This window comes from Cupressus sempervirens, chromosome 10 (genome assembly GCF_028749045.1).
Source record: "Cupressus sempervirens isolate cs-2001-9-10 chromosome 10, ASM2874904v1, whole genome shotgun sequence".
Taxonomy (NCBI): domain Eukaryota; kingdom Viridiplantae; phylum Streptophyta; class Pinopsida; order Cupressales; family Cupressaceae; genus Cupressus; species Cupressus sempervirens.
In genome coordinates, this window is record NC_143127.1 from 578,910,916 (window position 1) to 578,934,643 (window position 23,728).

The 23,728-nt window shown below is 37.1% G+C and overlaps 1 protein-coding gene across 1 annotated transcript in view; it reads right to left on the minus strand.

Annotated features, from left to right (window-relative positions):
* Positions 1–23,728, minus strand: part of LOC149535197 (methionine aminopeptidase 2B-like) — a 118,483-nt gene that overhangs the window by 49,622 nt on the left and 45,133 nt on the right. Inside the window, exon 2 of the mRNA XM_089807599.1 lies at positions 8,653–8,824. Within this exon, the coding sequence (XP_089663725.1) occupies positions 8,653–8,824 (172 nt within the window). The remainder of the gene's footprint in view (positions 1–8,652; positions 8,825–23,728) is intronic.

Consider the following 23,728-nt stretch of genomic DNA (forward strand, 5'->3'; position numbering starts at 1 on the left):
TATGCATATTGCATAATGTAATTTACTTTTCAGAGAGTCGACATCTTCAATGAGCTGCATATGATTATTATTACATTGCAGACTAGAATGAATCAAGAACTTGAATAAACTGTAGCTTTCAATGAATTGGAGCTTTTAGCAAATTTCAAAATATTGAGAAATTCAGGACATTAGGAGATGGATAACTAAAATTAATTGAGGAAATAGAGAAATGAAGTAAATACGTATAATTAACAGTGAACATAAAATATATTAGCTACTTAATGCCAAAGACAAAAAACATATAAGCTTCCCAGTCTTCCATTCTTGGCTTTTCATTATACAAATAGAGCTGATAATTGATCATTGAAGGCTCCAAACTTCCAAAGTGAATATACTGTTATTCATTTGCATAGGAAAGAGCCCATTCACTACCAAGGGGAACATACAGAGATTTCTGGAAAAAAGTTAAGGTTTTTTGGTTTACTTTCATCTTTGCTTATACAAATCGATTATTTTGTTTTATTTTGTTCTTCTATGTTTAAAAGACTAAATATATTAAACTGTATTCTTTTTTTCATTTGTTCAGCAAATGATGTTTTCTAAACTGCTTGCCATAGGGATTACAATGATAGCCAACTCTAGCTCCATGGTCCAAACCTAGTTCCAAGCTGACCCAAATTAACCATTGTGGAAGTATATTAACAAAATAAAAGTTACACATGGTGGGAGATATGTTAAATTTGTGGTAAATTGTAATAACCCGAACCGGTTTTAACCTTGACCCTTGTTTTCTTTATAACTCTCATGCCACCTTCCATCTTGCTCTTGCTCATAACTAAGAACGCAAGGGAGCACATCACATACACGATGGTCTTGTTTCATCTTGAATAGACTACCTTACATTTTTTCTCAAGTCACCTATTTTCTCTGCAATTGTGTGTTCTCCATACAGCCACTTAGCTCTGCATTTTCTCACCTCGAAGATCTTTGTCTCACAATTGCAATTGTATAGAACTGGTTTACTATATAGTTTATATCTCTGCAAGGAATCGCTATCTACAGTGATGTATATCTTGTGAGTGAAATCTACACACTGTGTCGTGTGCTAAGTTGGAGCTCCACAAGTGTACAATTCCTGTCTTACATACTCTCTGCAAGCAACGTTCCTCTACCATAAGGGGGCAATACTTATTCAGGTAATGCATTTTTCTTTCTAATACTCTGTTTCTCTCAATTTGATACATGAGGTTCTCAATTTTCAGTTGGAAAAGGAGAGTGACAATAACACAGAAAGAGTCTAACCCTAAAATGAATCTATTTTCTTATTCATGATTATTTGAGTTCAAATATAAGAATTATGGAACCTTTTTCTCTTGTGATCTTTATCGAAATTTGTTTAAAAAGAATTCCTTTCCGTGCAAGTTTATACAGTGGCATCTCTCATATGCCTCTGAGATAAGCAACAACACACTCAAGAAGAGCCAACAAGTAATTTTTACAAAGCATTATACATCTTTTTCTAAGCCATAAGCCAAGTTGGGCTGAATATAAATGGTTGTGTTTATATACAGTGCAAAAATGCTTGCTCACAGGAATTCATCAAGGATGACCAATAAGGTCAAGATGAAGGGAGTGAAATGATAATAACTGAATAGCGGGCTAATCCTGCAAGATAAAGAGAACGAAATAAGTAGCTAATAAAAATAATGAATGTAAGCAAATAAAAAACTGAGTCGGCTCATGGTAGTCCAAAGTTTAGATTTTGTTTGTCAAGTCGAGTGGTGGGTGATTGGGTAAACAGTGCCCACACAAATCCTTGGCCAAGGTAGGTTAGTGGCATGCTTCTTCTTGTGATCACAAGAGATCAAAGTGCTAGTAGTTGATAGATAGGTTGATGGAAGGTATCCATAGCCTAGCTAGCTAACTAGTCAACACTCTAACACCAGGATGCTTAGTGGCAGGATAGTGGTGTCCCAAGCCTAATCCCAATGTAGGGAGGGCCTTTCTCAATAGAGAATGTCTGGGGATACTTAAGGGTATGCGGTTTGGGAGGTTAATGATGCAGTGCCCTTTGTATTTACCTCCAAGGAATCTTAGTTCAACTCAAGGGATTCACAATAGGCTGGTACAACCTCAAGGAACCAAGAACATCTCAAAGATTACAACAGAGAACCTGAAATTTAGGCAACTAAGACAACATCTTCATTCAAAAAATCAGATTTCTATGTTTGATTACATTATTCATAACTTTTAATCCTGAACTTTTCTTGCCAAACCCTTTGATAAATTGTTCCAAATTAGGAATACTAAAACATATCCAAAGCTGAGCCAAAAACAATAAATCCATTACAAGTTATAGTCTCTGCACTTAGACTCATTTTCTCTGTCATAAATTAGAAGTAAAACCAGTAACCCTAACTAGGGCATCCAATAACTTCCTCAAAATCACTCCAAATGAAACCAAACCAATTTCACATTGATCCTCTATGAAACTATTTTCATAATATTTAAGCCATTGATTCTTCCAATTCATAAATCGTTCTACAAGCACAAATCATTGTCTGCAACTTCAATGGAGATCTTTAAAAAAAAAGTCTTTACTCAATTACACATAACTTACACAATCTGAATGAAAACGACTCAAACCAATTGGAAATGAAAGCTAGTTCACATATCTTACCAATGAATATAAATAGAATTCTTGTTTCATCCAAATGTGTCTGTACCAAATATTGCAATCCGACTGTAGTTGGGCATCCTCAAATCTGAAAATAATCACTTTTACCAAAACTTGCATAACTTCTTCAAAACTTAATGAAATTGCTCCAAACCAAAAAGAGAAGGAATATTAATCATCCTACTATTCAGATGTATAGAATATACATGGGTTCCAAGCTGTAAATGGCCGTACAAGACCTGGAACCAACACAAAAATAGTTAACAGCAATCAAAATGGCAAGCTCTTAAGAAACCAATTGATTCAAAATGATCTTTTTTTTCTCATTCATTCATTTCCCTTTGGAACGACCAATACAATTTTTTTATAGTGGTTGTGGTGGTTTACAACTTCCCAACCACCTTTTAAACCAACCCATTACATTCTTTTAATCCTTTTGCATTTTTGACGACATTTTATGCACTTTATGCTTTTTTGCATTACAACTTTCACATAAACACAACCTAGACCAAAATTATGACTGAAATGACTTTAGATGGATACAAATAGATCCATTCATCTATTAAATAAAATTTTTGACATTATTGATCATATTAAGACCTCCTTTTACAATTTTGACAACTTATTACAAATGGCTTCTTTGGCCTTTACATCTTGACTCAAAAGACTCAAATATATCATAAATGGATCACATTAATTTAACATATGACTGAAGGACTCTAAACCTCCTTGTTCTCTTGAAATTTAGGTGCCTCTACACCAGTTAAACCCATGGCAATGCTTCTCTCTTCCAAATGCCAAGGCTTGCACAACACAAGGACATAATCATGCACACATATTGGGTACTTTATGTTTCCGCATTTCCAATTTGATGCATGTTGGATCGGTAAATAGTAGTTAAATCAGTTATTCCTTTGAATGTTTAGAAATCAATTTTTCCTTCCAATGTATTAGAAATCACTTAAATCAGTTGATCTTTCAATTGAATATGTAAAGTAATTGTATGCATGAGATATGCTTATCAAATGGCAGTTATAAAGGTCTTTGACGTGACTCAAAAGAAATGTTATTTTCCTTCAGTTAAATCAATAGATTTGGGATATGTAATGTAACAACCACTTTCTCGGGTCTTAATTAACAACTAACATACTCGATAAATTTAGTTATTATTTCATTTCATAGGAAGACAGTTATATCAATCATGTTCATGTGAAAAGGAATTGACGGTTAAAAACAATTTAACAAATTTTCTTAACTAAGAACTTAAATCACCATCAAGGAATTTACTATAGAAATTAAAATCCACATACCATGGAATTTGAATCGATAAGTCATTGTCAGAATGCTTCTGCAATCACCCAAATTAGTCCACAATTACCACTATAACATTATCATATAATGACTTCCATCCACTACCGCTATATCAAAATCAAATGACGATTACCATTAAATACCACTATATAAAATTAGGGCATCTCATACCACTGTATCAATTAGGGCATCAATTTCCAATGGATCATTTAGGGCTTCAAATACCACTGTATCGTTTAGGGCTTCAATTACCACTGGATCATTTAGGGCATCAGATATCACTAAATCAATTAGGGCTTCCAGATACCATTGTGTCATTTCTTTCCTTCCGATTACTTAACTATGGCAATAACTCAAGATTAGAAGATATGCTCATATTCGATATTCATATAAATGAAAAACAATCCATAATTCTATTCCTCAAATCTAGGTGTAAAATAACTGTAATGATGAAATAACTCAATTAATCTTACCTCTTGCATATACATCATAAAAGTGGTATTACCTATTTTCGACAAACAATTGAACGTATAACTTATCTTTGTATGTTGTATGTCCAACAAATTTGGGAGAGGTGAAACATTGTTAGGGGCTTAACCGCCCAACCTCGGCCCTTAACTTATTCCCCACACAATCTCCAATGAGAAAGGCCCTCCCTACCTAGAATTGGACTTGGATCATCTGTCATCTACTAAGCATCCTAGTATCTAACCACACCACTAGACTTGACAGCAGGAGTTACATTAACAGGATCATGCATGATATTATTCTAGATTTAATGTATCAAATCTAACTTTTATTTTAAGTCATTACAGACTCCATCTCATCTCTTCACCCTTTCCATGGCTATATAGCCGGTGAATCCTAGGTGTTCAGATCTCACAGCAATCAACTTTGTCTATTGATTTCCAACAAATTCATGAATAACATATATGTTCACAATTTATAATTTGAAACGGATATTCTTAAGGATTGCAGAATTTATTGTTTAAATAATTAACTTAATCATATCTGATTTCTCTTCTACATTCTTGCAGATTCATTCCACCTCTTCACTATTTCATGGTTTCTTTGCCGGTGAATTCCTCAATGTCTATAAGATTATAAGCATTCTGATATAATTTACACCTCTTCACCTTTCTATGGCATCTTGCAGGTGAATTTCTCAGTGTTTGTAAGTATTTTGATCATGTTCGGAAATTATGATAGCAAGGTCATTGATGTCAGTTCACACAATCAATCAAGTTTCTATAGCTACCATATGAATTCATAAATGATGTAAATCACAAGGAAATTCGATGGAGATCTTCAGTGATCTCTATGTAATGCAGGGGACCAACAGCAAAGCATTATAAATTTATTCTCACTCTAGCAATGCACAGTCGGCTATAGTCGGATATTCTAATTAGAAAAGGAAGAAGTTATGATCATGAAAACATATATTGTTTTATTCTCAATCCTATCATTATGTAGCTGGCTGTAATTCAGACATTATACTCATTGAAGGAAGAACTATAAATTACAAATGCTTAGATTGTATTTCTTTCATCCCTAGCAATGTGTAGCCAACTACAGTCGGGTTTATACTTAAAGGAAGGAAGAAATTTATGACATGCGATTACATACATTTGTGATCTGTGATTGCGCTTTGATGTGGCTCCTCCTGTCCCTAGGCCAAAACTCCTGTTGGCTTCTTGCTCACCCGCAAATTGAGACTTGTTTACAAATTTCAGACACCGGTAGTGTAAGGAAGAGCAGGGTATTTTGGACTGAGAAGCTGGAAGAATGTTTTCCTGAGAATGACTATGCTTGGCTTAAAATGAAAACATTTCAAATAATGAAAAGGAGAGAAGACTGATCTGCCTTGGTCGATTCACGGCTTCATAAAGGCTAGTCGAGACTCCTCAGCTTCTATCAGTTTCCAAGATGTCCATTCAAATTCCCAAGTGTTTAATTCAATTAGAACAAAAAGAGGAAAACACAAGGTTGGAAGATAAAGTTGGAAAGATTATTGTCAATTCGAATTTCCAAGTATTAAATCGATTTATCATGCCAAGTATTAATCAGTTAAAAACAAGAATATTAAATTGGAAAAAATAGAGTTGGAAGATTATAATTCGAATATTATAATTCAAATGTTATTATATTTTGAATATTATTATAATCTTATATGTACATGTAAACATCACTTTATTAAATTATTTAATTATAATAATGCCAACTCATTTTTATATTTATATGCATGTATATAAATATTTATTAAAATAATATGATGAAAGATCAAAAATCCTTTGAGGTATGTTTTATATTTCAACTACATTATTTTAATTAAATTATTTTACATTTTAAATTATTTATTTAATAGCTCATGCGGGTCCCACAAATGTAACCTATTCCAAGTCGCTAGGTCCTCAACCCATTTGCCCAGTGACGGAGATGCTCCTGCCTAATTCTTTTTTGACAATGCTTCCACCCCTTCGACGTGTTTCCTAGAAGGAAATTCTCCGCAGTTAAATTATACTATCATAATAAATTACTTAATCATAAATAATCATAATGGTTAACCATCTTCTCAATTCCATGAATTCATGATAAATGATCAACTAGCTTGTTATCTTCACTTGAAATTATAATGACTAACCATCTTACCATTTCACAGGATTATAACCAAATTAACTATCAACTAACTTCATGTGAACCTCAACGGTTATATTTTAAATTAGGTCAAATTTTGGGATGTAACATGTAAATCTAGCATGTATTGTTAAATTCGTTAAATCCCTTCAACTGAATATGTAAAATAGTTGTTATAACTGTCCTTCATTCATGTGAATATGAATACAAATGCATCTTTTATTTACTTTTAATTGTTTATTAGCGATGGTAAGATAGCATGTTACACAAGGATTCAAAAAATGGCAAACATCGTAATTGAGAAAGAGCAAGGTCCTAAAAGAGCTTTCTTCAAATAAATGCACATAATTATGGTTGAATGGTGGAACAAAATGACCACCCCGCTACATCTTAATGTCTTTGCATTGACTCCAAAATATAATAGCACCAAGGTCCTTCCTATGTCAATGAGGATTCTGCCTTAGAGATAGTACTTGTAGTTACAAAATAGTTTGTTAATCCTACTTCAATAGTCAATAATTTTGGTTGAGTGGTGGAACAAAATGACCACCCCGCTACATCTTCTTGTCTTTACATTGACTCCAAAATATAATAGCACCAAGGTCCTTCCTATGTCAAAGGATTTCGCCTTTAAGACTCTTTCCTTATCCTCATGTAGTGTATGTAGTTACAAAATAGTTTGTTAATCTTGTATACTTCAATAGTCAAAGAACTGTTGTTCTGTGACATGCATAACAACAATGCTCACAATTGGCAGTGTCTTTATGGAAAAGCATTCTAAGACCTAATGTTTTATTAGATGGAAGTTTTTTTTGAAACTCTCTAAACTTGAGTTTCAAATTTTCATAATTTTAATTTATTTTTTGAGTTTAAATTTTGATTTATAGATTTTAATTTCATCTTCATCTGAGTAGAATTGGAGTGTTATTCCAACTAAGCATAACAAAATGACATCAAAAGATTTTTAAGGAGTTAGATGCTACCACTTCCCAACAATCTTCATTATTTGGATTTGTTGAATAGCCAATATACTTTTAGTCTAAAATTTAGTGGCGCTCCTTGTGGTTGTTCTAGTGTACCTTGATCATCTTATGTACACTGATTGTTGAATTTATTATTACTTTCATATTGAAAAACTAATATCTATCATGGCATTTGAGTTAAATTGGCATCAAGGAAAAAAACATTCTAATGGTAATGTTGTTTATTATATGCATGTTATGTGGTATTCTGAACTTAGTTCTTTTTTGTAAGCTGCAAATATGTATGTATTTATGATTTTAATTTATTGTTTGTACGGAAGTTACAAAACTAAACTAAACCCCCACAAATATTTTTCCATACCAGCATATCCAAACGTAAACCCAAATCAGTATTTTAACAATTTAGATATCTTCACCTACAATCTCCTCTTCTCTCACTATCATGTTTGTTTGTGGAGAACAATCAGTTCATAACATGCATGGGATACACTAATTTTGCTGATTATGCTTAAATACAAAGATATATCCTTTACAGCCATTTCTGAGAAATTTAAATAGACTGATTACCACCCATGTGAATATATTGTGCACGGTCCCTGCAGCTGCAAACATTACAAATGTCCACACCACTTGTAGAATATTTTCCCCAATGTTAGAGTTGCTCCTTCCTAAACAACTATCCATTATAATTTACCACTAACTTAAGAATATAATTGTAAATATAATCACTTAACCTATACTATCATGATTGTACATAATCTTTAGAATCCTGTAGGAACCTCTGTAACCAAAAAAATGATTGAATGGTACATGTCCTATCTCTGGCACCCTTGTATAAAAGGTAGCATTGGAGTAGAAGAAACAAGAGAAGTGCTGTGGTTGGCTGTCAGAACTAACCAGAAATAACTGCTAATACTTAGCAACAAGAACAGTACTTAAATCGTGCGGTTCTCTAATGTCTCTCTTCAAGAGTATTACATTACCATGGCAGAAATAGTAAAACTAAAAACCATTATCTTCCTGAATTGAAACAATAAGGCAAAATGCTCTAAGATAGAAAACAACCTGATTGGCTATCTACAGCTTCATTCTCCACCTGCCCAACTTCTTTGTCATCTTCCTTCGAAATTCCAGCAGCAACAACTTCCTCTGTGCCATTTAAAGATGATGAACCTAGGGGCTCTTGCTTGCGCACCCCAGACTTCTTTTTCTTCTTTTTCTTTGTCTCCACTGAATCCTAATCAAACATAATATGATAAGGCAAAATCTAAATTAGATTGAAACTGCTTCCAACTGGTTATCAATGCCTAATGACATGTAACTATTATACAGTCTTTTCAATTTACATAGTTATACTTTAAAAGGCACATTTGAATCTTCCTCAAAGGTTTCCAAAAAGCAGTATTCACTTTACCCCCACCCTCAACAATCCCCTCTTTTAAGTCTCTAATACACTAAACTAAGAAAAAAATTACATCTAGGCCTGGAAAAACATTTTATTATATAAATTGAACACCTCAACGGGGAACTGTTGCTATTACATAAAAAATAATGCTTGCAAATTGCCAGTTCAAAGGCAAATTAAAAACAATATGAAAGAGAAAGAAGGAAAAAAATACAAAACAGACCAATTGGTTCATTTAGATTTTCATGAAAGCATATTTACCCAAGCCCATGGCAGAAAATTTAAGATGATATTGTTCACTGGTATCCCAAAATCAAGAGATTCTATGTATTGATATTTGAATAATCCAAACATGCCAAGGAAAAAGTACTCGTTAAACAAATGTCAGAAGTTTTTTTCCGAGGGAACTTTCTTCAAAACCTAAACAAATTTAAGATGACATTCTTCCCTTAGTATCCCAACAATCAAGATTTTCTACCAACCAAATTTTATGAATATCCAAATATGTCAAGGAAAAAAATATTTAATAATAAGCCCTGTTCTTGGGGTAAATATTTTTTGAACCATCAACATTAAAGGGAGCTGGGTTTTATGTAAGGGGACATCTGCTATCATTATTATCAATTAGCATACTGATTAGCTGTCCATAGTGCTCAACCAAACAACTGATCTAAAATGTGTACCACAATGTAATCAGTGGGCACATCCTATGGAAGTACAGCCTTTAGATCTGATAATGGCATTGGAAAACAACTATGTTGCAAATGAGAAAGTAATAAAGAACGTTGTTGGAGAAGTGGTCCTAGATATCCAACCTAACATCATTGAAAAGGTGTTCCACATTCCCAAGGCGGACACCTTCTACCAAATTACTTTTGAGAGTGTTGTCAGATGGTTCCAGGAAAATGTCGATGCTGCTTTCAAGTTGGTGAATGAGAAGTATTTGATCACCCCAGTGCTGAGAGCCCGGCTAGACAAGATTGATATGCATCGTGGTTACATGGTGGATGATACTAGGTATGCAGTTGTATTACTGAGAAGGGTCTTTGGGCTACCGTTTGCACAAACATTTGAACCATTGATTGTTCATTTCATTTAAAAGATAAAGAGCAGAAGGAACAGGATTGATTGGGCCACCCTCATAAGAGAATTTGTACGATCAACTCCAGGCGGTCAAGGATGACCCTAAGTTCTATATGTCTTCTTACATAGTGTATTTGTTGGCTGCAAGAGAAGATTATCTGGGTTTAACTAAGTGAGGATCAACCTAGGATCCACAAGCATGGCCACATATTGTGTATCCCCAGCAAGTAAAGAATGCAAGAAGCCTAGAGTTCAGAACTGTAAATGATGCATTCATATTGGCAATCATCCATCATATTGAGGGTGATTACGCAAAGAGACTCTATGTGGAAGTTGTTGCTAGAGTTTGCCAAATTGGAGCATACTATATCCAATTTCGGACTTTCGCATACATCAAAGTGTCGCGGTGCACTCTTTATCCAAAGAAGCTCCCATGCTATCCCTTGGATAGGCTGGTGTTACTAGAGATTGGGCGACAATTGGAAAAATCTTATGAGAATATAAAAGGAAAGAAGAAACATTGTTGGGACATCCCTACCTCCATTGGGGTCCACACAATTCAGGATATCAAGGTCATCAGGAGCATAGCATGAGAATAGGGTAAACATTAGATGATTTTAAGCTCATGAAGCCAGTATTTGAGACTGTGGATTTCTTCAGCAAGGTGGAAGGGAAAACATATGTGCATGAGCCACATCTAGAGGACCATTGGATTAGTTGCATAGATGATTATGAGGTTTGAAAAAGGGACTACTACAAAACAAATCTAGAGTTGGTTGAGTATGCTCTACAAATTGAGAACCACCAAAGGCTTGGGATAAGGATTATGAAGATGAATTGGATCCTTTGTACAATAGAGATGAAGCTTACAAGCAACCAGTGTTGAATGCCGATGAGGCAAAATCTGAAAATGATGGCATTAATCATTGGGTTAGGCACATCACTGACCTAACTCTTTGAAGGGTTGGAAAGCCTTTTCCTCTAGATCATGTGCCAGAGAGGCCACAATTGGCGGCTCCATCAAAGATAGACAAGGGTAAACACGAGAAGGTCAATATTCCAACTTTCAAGCCCACGACTCCCTTGAGGCTAGAGACTATATATGGGCACAAGGCATGTGGTTTATGAGGTAAGGACAAAGACAGGGAGAAATTAGGGTAAGAAAAATAAGATCCTTGTTCAGGAGGAAAAATAAGATCCTTTTTCAGGAGGAAGAAGTCCCTATGATAGCTCCAAATAAGTCTACCATCATAAAATTCAAAGGGACTTCAACATCCACATCTGCTTCAGGAGAAGCTACTGCAGAATAGGAGTCAAAGAAGATGGTGCAAGGGAAGGTATATAAATGGAAGAGATCCGCCACACATGGGTGTTATGCCGGAGGAGCCAAAGGAAGAAGATGTTCCATTGATAAGAAGAATCAAGCAGAAAACCACAAAGGCAACTAAGAGAAAGAAACAAGTTGTTATGCCTTCTTAGCAAGCAAGAGAGACCATCAAAGTGGATGAGGCTACAAAAGGAGAGGAGACAAGCGAGGGGTTGGGATCGGACATGTTTGATGTATCAGATTTTGATTCTCTTCCACCTCCTCCCAGAGTGTTCCACAATCCTAATTTTCTTCGACCTACTAGTGCAGCATTGCAATGTACACAAGAACTGGTGGTTAAATATGTGTCCGCACAAGGGAAGTCTCAAGATACATCAACATTTCCAAGGTTGCAAGATAGACACAAATGTTAGTTAAACCTCCTCAGGGCATAGTTCCTAATATTCAATAGGAACCTGAAAAGGAGATAACTGAGGAGATCCAGTAGGAACAAGGTGAGGCCCTTGAAGAGGGAGAGATAGGAGCAGAACGGGATATGGAAGATCCTAAGGGTGATGATTCCCAACCAATAACTGAGGAGCAACCTCAACTCATTGTTTCTTCTACTCCTACATGTCTCGGATACAAACACAACCTCTTGTTCCCATAGTTGAGAAAGAACAGATGCAAGTGCAAGAACCTCCAAAAAACCCAAGAAGAAGAAAACAATGCCTACTTATGGGTTGTCATCACTTTCCTCAATGATCAAAGGCATGATGGACAGCATGAAAGATAAAACATTTCACTTGTGATTTCTTTTAATGACAAATAGAAATTGATGGAACTTATCAAGAATGAAGTCTTCACAATCAAGATCTATCATAATCACACAAGCTCTAAGTCTTGCAACCGATTTTAAAATTTGAACTCCCTTACCGAAGGATGGATTATGTATATCACTTAATCCCTGAAAACTTTCTACGATCAGCTGGAATACCTCTTTCATCACTTCCCTATTGTATGGATCATGTGGTGTTGTTATCCTCATAACCTCAACAATACACAGAGTAACTACAAGTCTTATGTCTCTATTAGGATGTCTCAACAACGTAGACTTAACAAAAGGAATCACAACAAAGGATGCTCAATTTTTTACTCTCAGAACCTAGTTGTTCTATCATGGATAAACATTTCTCAATTGCATCCAATTCAAAAAGTAATTTATGCTTTGATTTCGGCAAATTTGCTAGTTTCCTTTCTATATTGAAGAGCTTTTCTTCAAGAATTTGTTCCTTGTTGTTAGCAACAAATGTAGATAGTTGCCTAAACATATTTTCTTTCAGACTTGAAAACAAAACCTAATAAAGTAGATATGAGAATGATGGCACTAAGATATTCAAATCTGACCCTAATTTGATTAAAAACCTTGCACCATTCTAGTAACTTCCAGAATTATATCTTAGACTATTGTAGACAGAGTATAGATAAGAACAACCCAGAACCAATAATAATATGCCTTAGGACGAATGACTCCACCCAGTTTTCAAAATTGATTACTTAGGTCAATTAAATATCATGTCTTCAACTTGAAATACAAAGGTTGTCAGACACCTTCAATGATCAATAAGCAACAATGTCCCTGAGTTTTTTCATGATTGAACACATCCAGTTTTCTAACTTTGTTTGCTACAGATTTTCTTTCAGATGTGGAAAAATGGGTTTTAACTGGTGTGTTCTAGACTTCACCTCCTCTCACTCCAGGCCAATCAATACTCAACAATGAATTTGTAATGACAAGAATAATGTTCAGATTAATGACATATATTTTTCAGGAGTAGTAACAAAGGCCAGTTTAAAATAGGCATACTGAAAATCTGTAGCATGACTCCCAACCACATAACCCTTAAAAATTCTCCATTTAAAGTTCACTTCCCTTGACTGATCAAGTTTGCCAAAATGATTTCCTACAATTATTGTTTGCACACCACTTGCTTGGAGCAGCTCTTGGATTTTCTCTAATCTGTTGGCGTGTGTCTATGAAATTGTATACACTTACAAAGGCTCCAGCATCTACGAGGTCTGCTATGAAAGGAAATGTTCTATACTTTGTGACAATGTCAATCTCAGCGGCGTGAATCCTTGATGCTTTCCAATTCTAAGCTTTGAGCCAATAAGTCTCAACAGATTGACCTTTTCAAAACTCCTCCAATTTCAAACGCAGGTCCAGAAAACATTAATCAATGACTCCTTGTGAAGATATGAACTCCACCCAAAATGTACCATGGCTTATTAACAAACTAATTATGTCCTACCCGAAGGCTTCAGACTACTTAATATTCAACACATACCCCTTAGTTTTTAGATTCAACTCATGGTAAGTCTACAAACCCGCAATATCTCCTTTCCAACAATTTTTCATTACCTATAATTCATAACCTGAAATTTTGCTAGTTGGAGATTAATATTACTAAGATGGCCCAATCTTGGAGTAACAATAGCAATGGTTTATTTTTGTCTTCGAAAGAATACCAATGGAGCTTGTCAACACTTGTAAAAAGTTTTTATTGTGTTTGAACCTTCTGTATTCAAAATTCTTCAATCTCTAATGTTAATCGAAGCTTTTTCCAAATCTCTTCATGTATAATATCTCAGTAGGATATTATCTCCAAACTTTGTCAAAAATAATTTTCACAACATAAACAAATAAATAGTGCAATGTAAACCAGTAGTATAACCAGTAAATTAACATTAAAATGCCTAAGAATATGTTATTGCATTATACATCAGCAATACAACAACCAAATATCAAGTCCAATCTTAAAAACAAAAAATATAGTCAAATTGGAAATAACAATAAAAATGCACCTATAATCCCAAGTGCGAATTCTGATATAAATCCACTAAAAGGATGAATCGGGGCTATGTCCAATCCACCAAGGAAGAGCCTGAAGGTTTTCATCCTTAGGATCCTCAACATGAAAAAGTTAGCAGCTTCCCAAAGTTCTCCAAAGAGAAACCAAAAAATAAGTTTCATATCCAAGCATGCTCAAAAGAAACCATCTCTCCTACTTTTGTTGCCCAATGTCATGACTCTTCAGCTTCCTTTACCCTAACTCCTCATCATCTTGTCATTTTGTCTCTTACTAATGCCCCTTTAATATTAAACTGACCCTTTTATAAATTTGTATTAAGCTCTCATAAGCCAAATTAAATATTTCCTGAATTTGACTTTAGAATTCTTAATGTCCCAAAAAGGGGACATTACAAGTCCTCCCTCCTCAAGATTGCTTGCCCTCAAGCAATCATGAGTCCACAAACTAATACCAGGGTCCCATATCTATCTAGTAACTCTAAAGTCATGATCAGCCACGTTGTAATACCCGAAGTGGGAATGCAACCCGTCTATCACTATGATCCCTAGATCCCAAGTCAATATGTGAAGTACTGCTACATTTGTAGGTTGCACAACTCTGATCATAAATCTACAGCTATGTAGCATCACAACATAATCCCCAAAGTGTAAAACATACATCTTGTTAGCACCTGGATCACAAACCAACCTATCAACACGATCCTAGGTGTAGAAATAGATGATTGATGAATCTCCAACCTCCTGAATCAGCCAGCTGAATGAATAGATGTCCAACACACTACCCATATGCAGGGAAACCAAATCATCATGACTCAAGAAGTGGCTATCATAACTCGGATCTGCGTCAAGAATGACAATGTTTTCACCAATATGTCGTTGAACTGGAAAGGTTAGTTCCCAGTCATTTGCATGCAACTCACTAACCCTTGTAGGCTGAAATGACCCTCTCTTAAAGAATCACTAAATAACAATTCTGATTGTAGTATTTCGACAAACACTTGGCATAAAACTTATCCAAATACAAATTGATAGTAGTAATTGAAAATTCAAATAATTTTATTGCAAGTGTCACGGTAATAACAGAGGTTAACAAACTGAATAACAATATCCATAACAAACAGTACTTAAATATTTGCCATTTCATGAAATTTTCAAACCTGATTCATTCCAAACTGCCGTTTTTTTTTTTCTGGACCCGTGCGGTAATTACTCATGCATTTCATACTATCGCCATCTTCCTGGGAACTCCCGTATGAAAACCCTAGTCTTGTGCGATTTATATTTCACTTTCTCAGACCGCGTTGACACCAATATCACCTACCACACGGTTTGGGTGATAACTGACTGAGCCATGGTTACCCGAAAATGGTTCTGTTCTAATACTACTTGCTTCCAAAGTTTTGTCCTGCGACGCCGCCAATGGGTGCAACTTAGAGTTTTGAGAGCCTTCGAAACCGATTTGACCACCTGCAGTGATTAATCAATAATATTTGATAACCTTCGATATTGTTGCCGCTGTGGACGTATGTCTCAACAAGGTATAAAATCGCTGATGATTTTGTGCGCCGCTTGAGTGAAAGAACCCGCTTAAGGTTAATGTGTCTTCACCCGCTATCAGTCCTTAATTAGCTACGAAAGAACGGTTCCCAGACAGAGTCGAGAATGGGGTCCGAAATAGCCGCCGGCTCATGCGAATTCCCTCCGACCTCCAATGTGGTTATGCGGCAAATAACCCTAGCTCAGACCCGAATTTTTACCTAGTTCTGCAATGATTCGTAGAGGGCAGATGATTTCTTTCAGATAATCAAAAAAAACAAGAGTTCTCCAATTCAGCCTTAGGCCACAGATTTCCGCTCTGATGAGATGACTGTAATGCCACCTCCTGTTTTGCAATAATTCAGGCGATATCTCACACCCTCAAAATTGCTTATCGATGGGAGTTTTCGTTCCCAAAGATAAATTGAGAATTCGCAGACCAAAATGACTACAAATTGCTCCAACTGAAGAAGAAGTAGAATCCACAAAATCGCCTGTCCAAATGGGTGCCTCATGTCCTCTATTTATTCACTTGGTTGAGAAGTTACCGAAAGTTTTCCGGAATTATCTTTTATAATGTACTTTTATTATTAAACTTTATAAAATTAAATAAATAACTTTATAAAGTTAAAGTACAACCTTAATTTAATATTAGAGCGAGTAGGTCCCACTTGCTGAACTATCATTCTCCGAGAACAAAAATGTAATCATCCGGAAATAAAATGACTCTCTTTCCAGAATCATTTGCCTACGAGAGTCATTAATAGGCAAATTCCTTGTTAAAGTTATGGTTACTAGAAAGGGGACATGACAGTTTGCCCTTCCTGAAATTGCTTGCCCTCAAGCAATCTCAAAGCTGGATGCTGCAAAATTGTTTCATTTTCCCAAGTAGCATCTTCAACTGGTAGATCTCTCCATTTGACCAAATATTCTCTGATTACCCTTCTGCGGAGCTGTTTTTTCCTGCTTTCTAGAATGAATTCCGGTACTAAGATCAATTTCCCTTCATCATCCAAGGGAGGTAATACTGCAAAAGGTATCACATTCTGTCCCAACGCTTTTTTGAGGCATGATACATGAAACACATTATACACTTTTCTATCTGCTGGAAGCTCAAGCTCATAAGCCAATTCCCCTATTCGCCTAGTGATCCTGAAAGGCCCATAATACTTAGGCTTAAGCTTCTCTGACACACTATTTTTGAGAGTAGATTGTCGAAATGGCTGAAGCATTAGGTAAACCATGTCACCCACCTCAAAACTCCTCTCCGTCCTCTTTTGATCTGCATATTGCTTATACTGATTCTGTGCCCGAGCTATGTTATCCCGTAGAGTGCTAATAATGTCTTTACTTTCTTGAATCAAATCCCCGGCACGTGGAACCCGAACATCACCCATTAACAAGTCAATGAAACTTGGTGCATCATATCCATATAATGCTCGGAAAGGTGTCATCTGAATAGACATGTGGAAAGTGGTATTGTAGCAATATTCACACAAATAAATCCATTTTACCCATGTCTTCTGCTGATCTGCCACGTAATTCCTCAAGTAGCCTTCCACCCATTTGTTTACTATCTCTGTCTGTCCATCAGTTTGCGGATGATAACTGGTACTGGGTGTGAGCTTAGTACCACATAATCAGAACACCTCTTGCCAAAAATGACTCAAGAATCTACTATCCCTGTCACTGACAACACTGCGGGGTATCCCATGTAACCTGAAAACCTCTCTGAAGAATACCTCGGCTACCTGGACTGCGGTATAGGTAGTGGTGATGGGAAAGAAATGAGCATATTTCGTTAGTCTATCTACCACCACATAAATGCAATCACGACCCTAAGCCTTGGGCAACTCGGTAATGAAATCCATGGATATGCATTCCCACTTCTAATCTGGAATAGGAAGTGGCTATAGGAGTCCTGCTGGGAAGGTGTGTTCTTGCTTATTTTGCTGACAAACAGAACACTCACGGACATACTGCAATACATCTGCCTTGAGTCCTTTCCAAGTGAATCGTTCTCGCACCTGTCTATATGTTTTGAAGTATCCGGGGTGACCAGCTATAGGTGCATCATGAAGAGCTCGCATAATAGACTGCTTCACCTTCGATCCTGGGACTAAAAATATCCTGCTCTTGTAAATAATCAATTCATCCACAAGCGTATACTTGGCATCAACAATTGTCCCATCAACTATCCCAGATGCCCATGGGTCTCTAACATATTCTGCAATAATCAGATGCTTCCAGTCCTCAGAGATCTCAATCATCGAACTAAGATGTGGTCTGCGTGACAAGGCATCTGCTACCACATTCTACGTACCCTTAACATAAGATATATCAAAATCATATGCTTGTAGCTTACTTACCCATTTCTGATGTCTATCATTGAGATCCCTTTGCCCAAGGAAATGTCTCAAACTGTTGTGGTCAGTTTTTATACGAAACTTACCACCTACTAAGTACTGCCTGAACTTAGCTAATGCATGCATGATAACTAACATCTCCTTGTCATAAATGCTGAATGTTTTCTTTGGCCCACGGAGTTTTCTGCTCTCATATGCAATTGGGTGTTTGTCTTGCATCAAAACGGCCCCAATACCATCTCCTGAAGCATTACACTGGAGTTCAAATGGCTTCGAGAAATCAGGCAATGCTAGTACCGGGCATGAAGTCATGATCTCCTTAAATCTGTCAAAACAAGCCTATGCCTTTGCTGTCCAAACGAAAGCTTCCTTTTTCAGCAAATCAGTCATAGGAACCGCGTGTCGTGAATATCCGCAAACAAATCTGCAGTAGAAGCCACATAAACCAAGGAACCCTCTCAGCTGTGTCAGGTTCTCAGGAGTGGGCCACTCCATAATAGCACGAATCTTATCAGGGTCCATCCGTACTCCTTCTTTACTGATAATATGTCCCAAGTATAATAATTCGGTCATGCCTAAATCACATTTAGACTCTTTTGCATACAAGGACTCTGCTTGCAAGGTCTTCAATACTGTCTCTAGATGCTCCATGTGCTCATGCCATGTTCGACTGTATACTAAGATATCATCAAAGAATATCAACACGAATTTTCTCAGCTGATGATGGAAGACCTTATTCATGGTAGATTGAAAAGTAGCTGGTGCATTGGTCAACCCGAATGGCATCACTACAAACTAAAAATGCCCACAGTGACATCTGAATGCAGTCTTCTCTATGTCCTGTTCTCTGACTCTAATCTGGTGGTAACCTGATCTCAAATCAATCTTACTAAAGTAGCATGCCCCATGTAGTTCATCTATTAGCTCATCAATACGTGGAATAGGATATCTATTCTTAATGGTTTTCTTATTCAGCATCCTGTAATCTATACACATCCGTAATGAACCATCTTTCTTCTTAACCAAAACTACTGAAGAAGCAAAAGGAGACTTACTAGGTCTGATGTGTCCCATCGCGAGAAGCTCTTTGATGGTTTTCTCTATTTCATCTTTGAGCCTCTTTGGATGCCTGTATGGAGTGATCATGACTGGTTTAGCACCTTCTTCTAATTCGATGATGTGCTCAATCCCTCTATCAGGTGGTGTACCAGGTGGAATATCGCTAAATACCTTACTATACTTTTCCCTCAATATCTGTATGTCAGGATGATATTTTGTCTTTTGTTGTTCCTCCTGTGTAGGCATGAGAGTACACATGGCTGCCCATTCAATATCCTCATGTCTCACCAATCTTTCTAATCGTCTGAGAGAAATCGTTCGGATGTCACTATTCCGGATAGCTCTCAACACATGTTGTTTCCCATCTACTTCAAACTTGATCTCCATGTCCTTGAGTCGAAAAGTGACCTCACCCAATAAACGTAACCATGTCATACCCAAAACAATATCCAAGTCACCCATATTGACCACATGGTAATCTGCTTTGAACTCATAATTATTCAGGCGTAACAGCATGTCTCTAACCATCTTGTTACACTTAAGAGTGTAACCATCAGCAACCTGTACTCGAAGACCTTCAAATTCTTCTGTCTTAATACCACGGCGCTCAACCAGTCGTGCATCAATAAAATTGTGCGTTGCGCCTGTATCAACCAAGGTGATCACCTTCTGTCCTGCTAGAACACCACGTAACCTAAAGGATCCCTCCTGCTGAATGCTTGACAAACACCCCTGCTGTAAATGCAACTCAGGTTCCTCTTTTTGCTCTGAATTCCCTGTTTCTCCCTCAGGCTCTGAATTACTGTGATCATCCTCATGCGCTGTACTGTCAGAATCTGATCCTTCGTAATATGCCCACATAACTCTATTGGCTTTTCCTTTAGGTCTCAAAGGACAATCATGATCCCTATCATATGGACCTTTGCAATAGAAGCATAATTTTTTCCTGCGTAAGTCGTTTAATGTTTCTGCATCCAGGGTTATAGTAGATTTTCCTTGGGTTTCAATGCCCTTCCCTTTATTCTTATCAAACCTCTTATTGTCTCTAAAAGAGGTAGTACTCCGAGAGGTGAACCTTCTAGAAGGTGCTGTAAACTCCATACTCCGTGCTTTCCTCATAGCTTCCTGCAGTGTTGGTGGGTTAAATGCCTTAATCCATCCCTTGAGAGGTTCAAACAATCCTTCTGTAAATAAGATAACTAACCTTCGTTCAGACACATCCTGTACCATGACTGACAACCGCTGAAATTCACTAATATAAACCTCCAAATTGCCAGACTGTCTCAACTGTGCTAGGTCGCGAAAATAAATCTCTGGATCCTTCTTATCAAAACGCTCAACCAATCTATCCACAAAGTCTTGGTAAGATGTTACCTGATTGTGTTGCAAGGTAACCATCCCATGTGACCACCAATCATGAGCTGCGCCTTCCAGATGCAGGGTGGTGTACCTAATGGCATCTATCTCTGTCATAGGCCTCAATGCCAAGAATGTATCCAACTTGTGAACCCAAGCTTGCGTTGTCATCTGACCACTACCATCGAAAATTGGTAAAGTGAGTTTGCTAACAGCTCGCTGTAACTCACTATCATGACCTCCTCTAGACCTCCTATTTTGGCGGTTGTTCCTCATATGTTCTCTCCTTTGGTTTAGATAGCGATCAAAGTTCAATAGTTCACGCACATGCGGGGGTAATGCCTGCCATTCTACAGTAGCAGCCCTAAGATCATCCTGGAAATCATCCGGCAAATCATCTTCTCCTGTCTCCTGAGCCTCTTCCCTTAGGAAAGTGGGATGAGTAGGCCTATTCGATGTCCATGATCTGCGCCTAGGAGCCCCCTGTGAGCCTGCCACACTTCTATTATCATGATCAGATGTACCTCTTCCTTGTTCCTGAATCCTGGGCTGAACAACTCTTTCCATTATGGTATTCAAAGCCTGTAGTGACTGAGCTATTTCTTGCTGTCTTGTAGTCATGATTTTGTAAAACTCTCTAGTTTCATCATCATCAATTCTGGGAAATCTCGGTGGACTCTGTGATTGTCTTTCCCCCATATCTCTACCTTTATATCTAGTCCTCTTATGAATATAATATCTGGAATATGATTGCATAAGATGTCCTACCCAACAGGATGGTAGGAATACTGCTCTGATACCACTGAAATGACCCTCTCTTAAAGAGTCACTAAATAACAATTCTGATTGTAGTATTTCGACAAACACTTGGCATAAAACTTATCCAAATACAAATTGATAGTAGTAATTGAAAATTCAAATAATTTTATTGCAAGTGTCACGGTAATAACAGAGATTAACAAACTGAATAACAATATCCATAACAAACAGTACTTAAATATCTGCCATTTCATGAAATTTTCAAACCTGATTCATTCCAAACTGCCTTTTTTTTTTTCTGGACCCGTGCAGTAATTACTCATGCATTTCATACTATCGCCATCTTCCTGGGAACTCCCGTATGAAAACCCTGGTCTTGTGCGATTTATATTTCACTTTCTCAGACCGCGTTGACACCGATATCACCTACCACATGGTTTGGGTGATAACTGACTGAGCCGTGGTTACCCGAAAATGGTTCTATTCTAATACTGCTTGCTTCCAGAGTTTTGTCCTGCGACGCCGCCAATGGGTGCGACTTAGAGTTTTGAGAGCCTTCGAAACCGATTTGACCACCTGCAGTGATTAATCAATAATATTTCATAACCTTCGATATTGTTGCCGCTGCGGACGTATGTCTCAACAAGGTATAAAATCGCTGATGATTTTGTGCGCCGCTTGAGTGAAAGAACCCGCTTAAGGTTAATGTGTCTTCACCCGCCATCAGTCCTTAATTAGCTGCGGAAGAACGGTTCCTAGACAGAGTCGAGAATGGGGTCCGAAATAGCCGCCGGCTCATGCGAATTCCCTCCGACCTCCAATGTGGTTATGCGGCAAATAACCCTAGCTCAGACCCGAATTTTTACCTAGTTCTGCAATGATTCGTAGAGGGCAGATGATTTCTTTCAGATAATCAAAAAAAACAAGAGTTCTCCAATTTAGCCTTAGGCCACAGATTTCCGCTCTGATGAGATGACTGTAATGCCACCTCCTGTTTTGCAATAATTCAGGTGATATCTCACACCCTCAAAATTGCTTATCGATGGGAGTTTTCGTTCCCAAAGATAAATTGAGAATTCGCAGACCAAAATGACTACAAATTGCTCCAACTGAAGAAGAAGTAGAATCCACAAAATCGCCTGTCCAAATGGGTGCCTCATGTCCTCTATTTATTCACTTGGTTGAGAAGTTACCGGAAGTTTTCCGGAATTATCTTTTATAATGTACTTTTATTATTAAACTTTATAAAATTAAATAAATAACTTTATAAAGTTAAAGTACAACCTTAATTTAATATTAGAGTGAGTAGGTCCCACTTGCTGAACTATCATTCTCCGAGAACAAAAATGTAATCATCTGGAAATAAAATGACTCTCTTTCCAGAATCATTTGCCTACGAGAGTCATTAATAGGCAAATTCCTTGTTAAAGTTATGGTTGCTAGAAAGGGGACATGACATAGGCCAAGCCAACTTTGAAAATGTACTAATAGTCCAAGTAGGGCAGCCTCTGATAACTGGAGTATGAAAAAAGATAAAAATCACTGATCAATAAGCTTGCAGCTACCAAATCATAAGAACTTGGTGATAAATCTCTAGGTAAGTTGTAAAAACCCTCAGAGCACACTAAGGACAACTTTGAATTATTTGCTTCACCATAAGTATCATCACTAAAATCAACATCTACATGAGTGAAATGATTACCTCCACACATAGTTCTCGAAGTGAAGTGAAATGATTCATTTTCAACCACATGAAATGGTGAGATAATGTCACTGCTGTTGTAAAAATCAGAACTTATGTATTTGACTTCTCGCTTGTCCTTATGGTCTTCATTAGAAAAACATGACTGTTAGCCATATTTGCCCTCCCGCCAAAATTTTGAATTTTTCCTACAGCATGGCCAACGATCATATTTTCAATTATTCAAATTATTCAAATGACATAAGTTTACATTTAAAACTTTGGCTTATTCCTTGTTATCCTATGTCTCAAGTTTTTTATGCTTTATCCCTTGGAGTTTTAAGTCACGACCATGTGACTACCTTCCATTGCCTAGTCCCAGGATATCATGTCCTAACCATCAAACAAGTCGCGACTATGCGATAACCCTTCATCACCCAATCACACACAGTCAAGGCTCCTCCATACTTTTAGCCGCAAATGTGCGACACGGTCTTCTCAGCAGTTGCCGTAGGGTCGCAGTTCAGAAGGTTAAAATCCAATCAAGAGTAGCGATGCATCAATTCCCTTTATTGCTCAGTCGCAAGGTTATGATCTTAACTCGGGGTTTGAGTGGCGAAGCCGCACCTTCCTTCATTTGCAGGGTCGCAAGGGATTAAAATTAACTATGGTTAAGGTGGCAACTGAGCGGGTGGCAGTTTGGATCACAGTTGGGCGC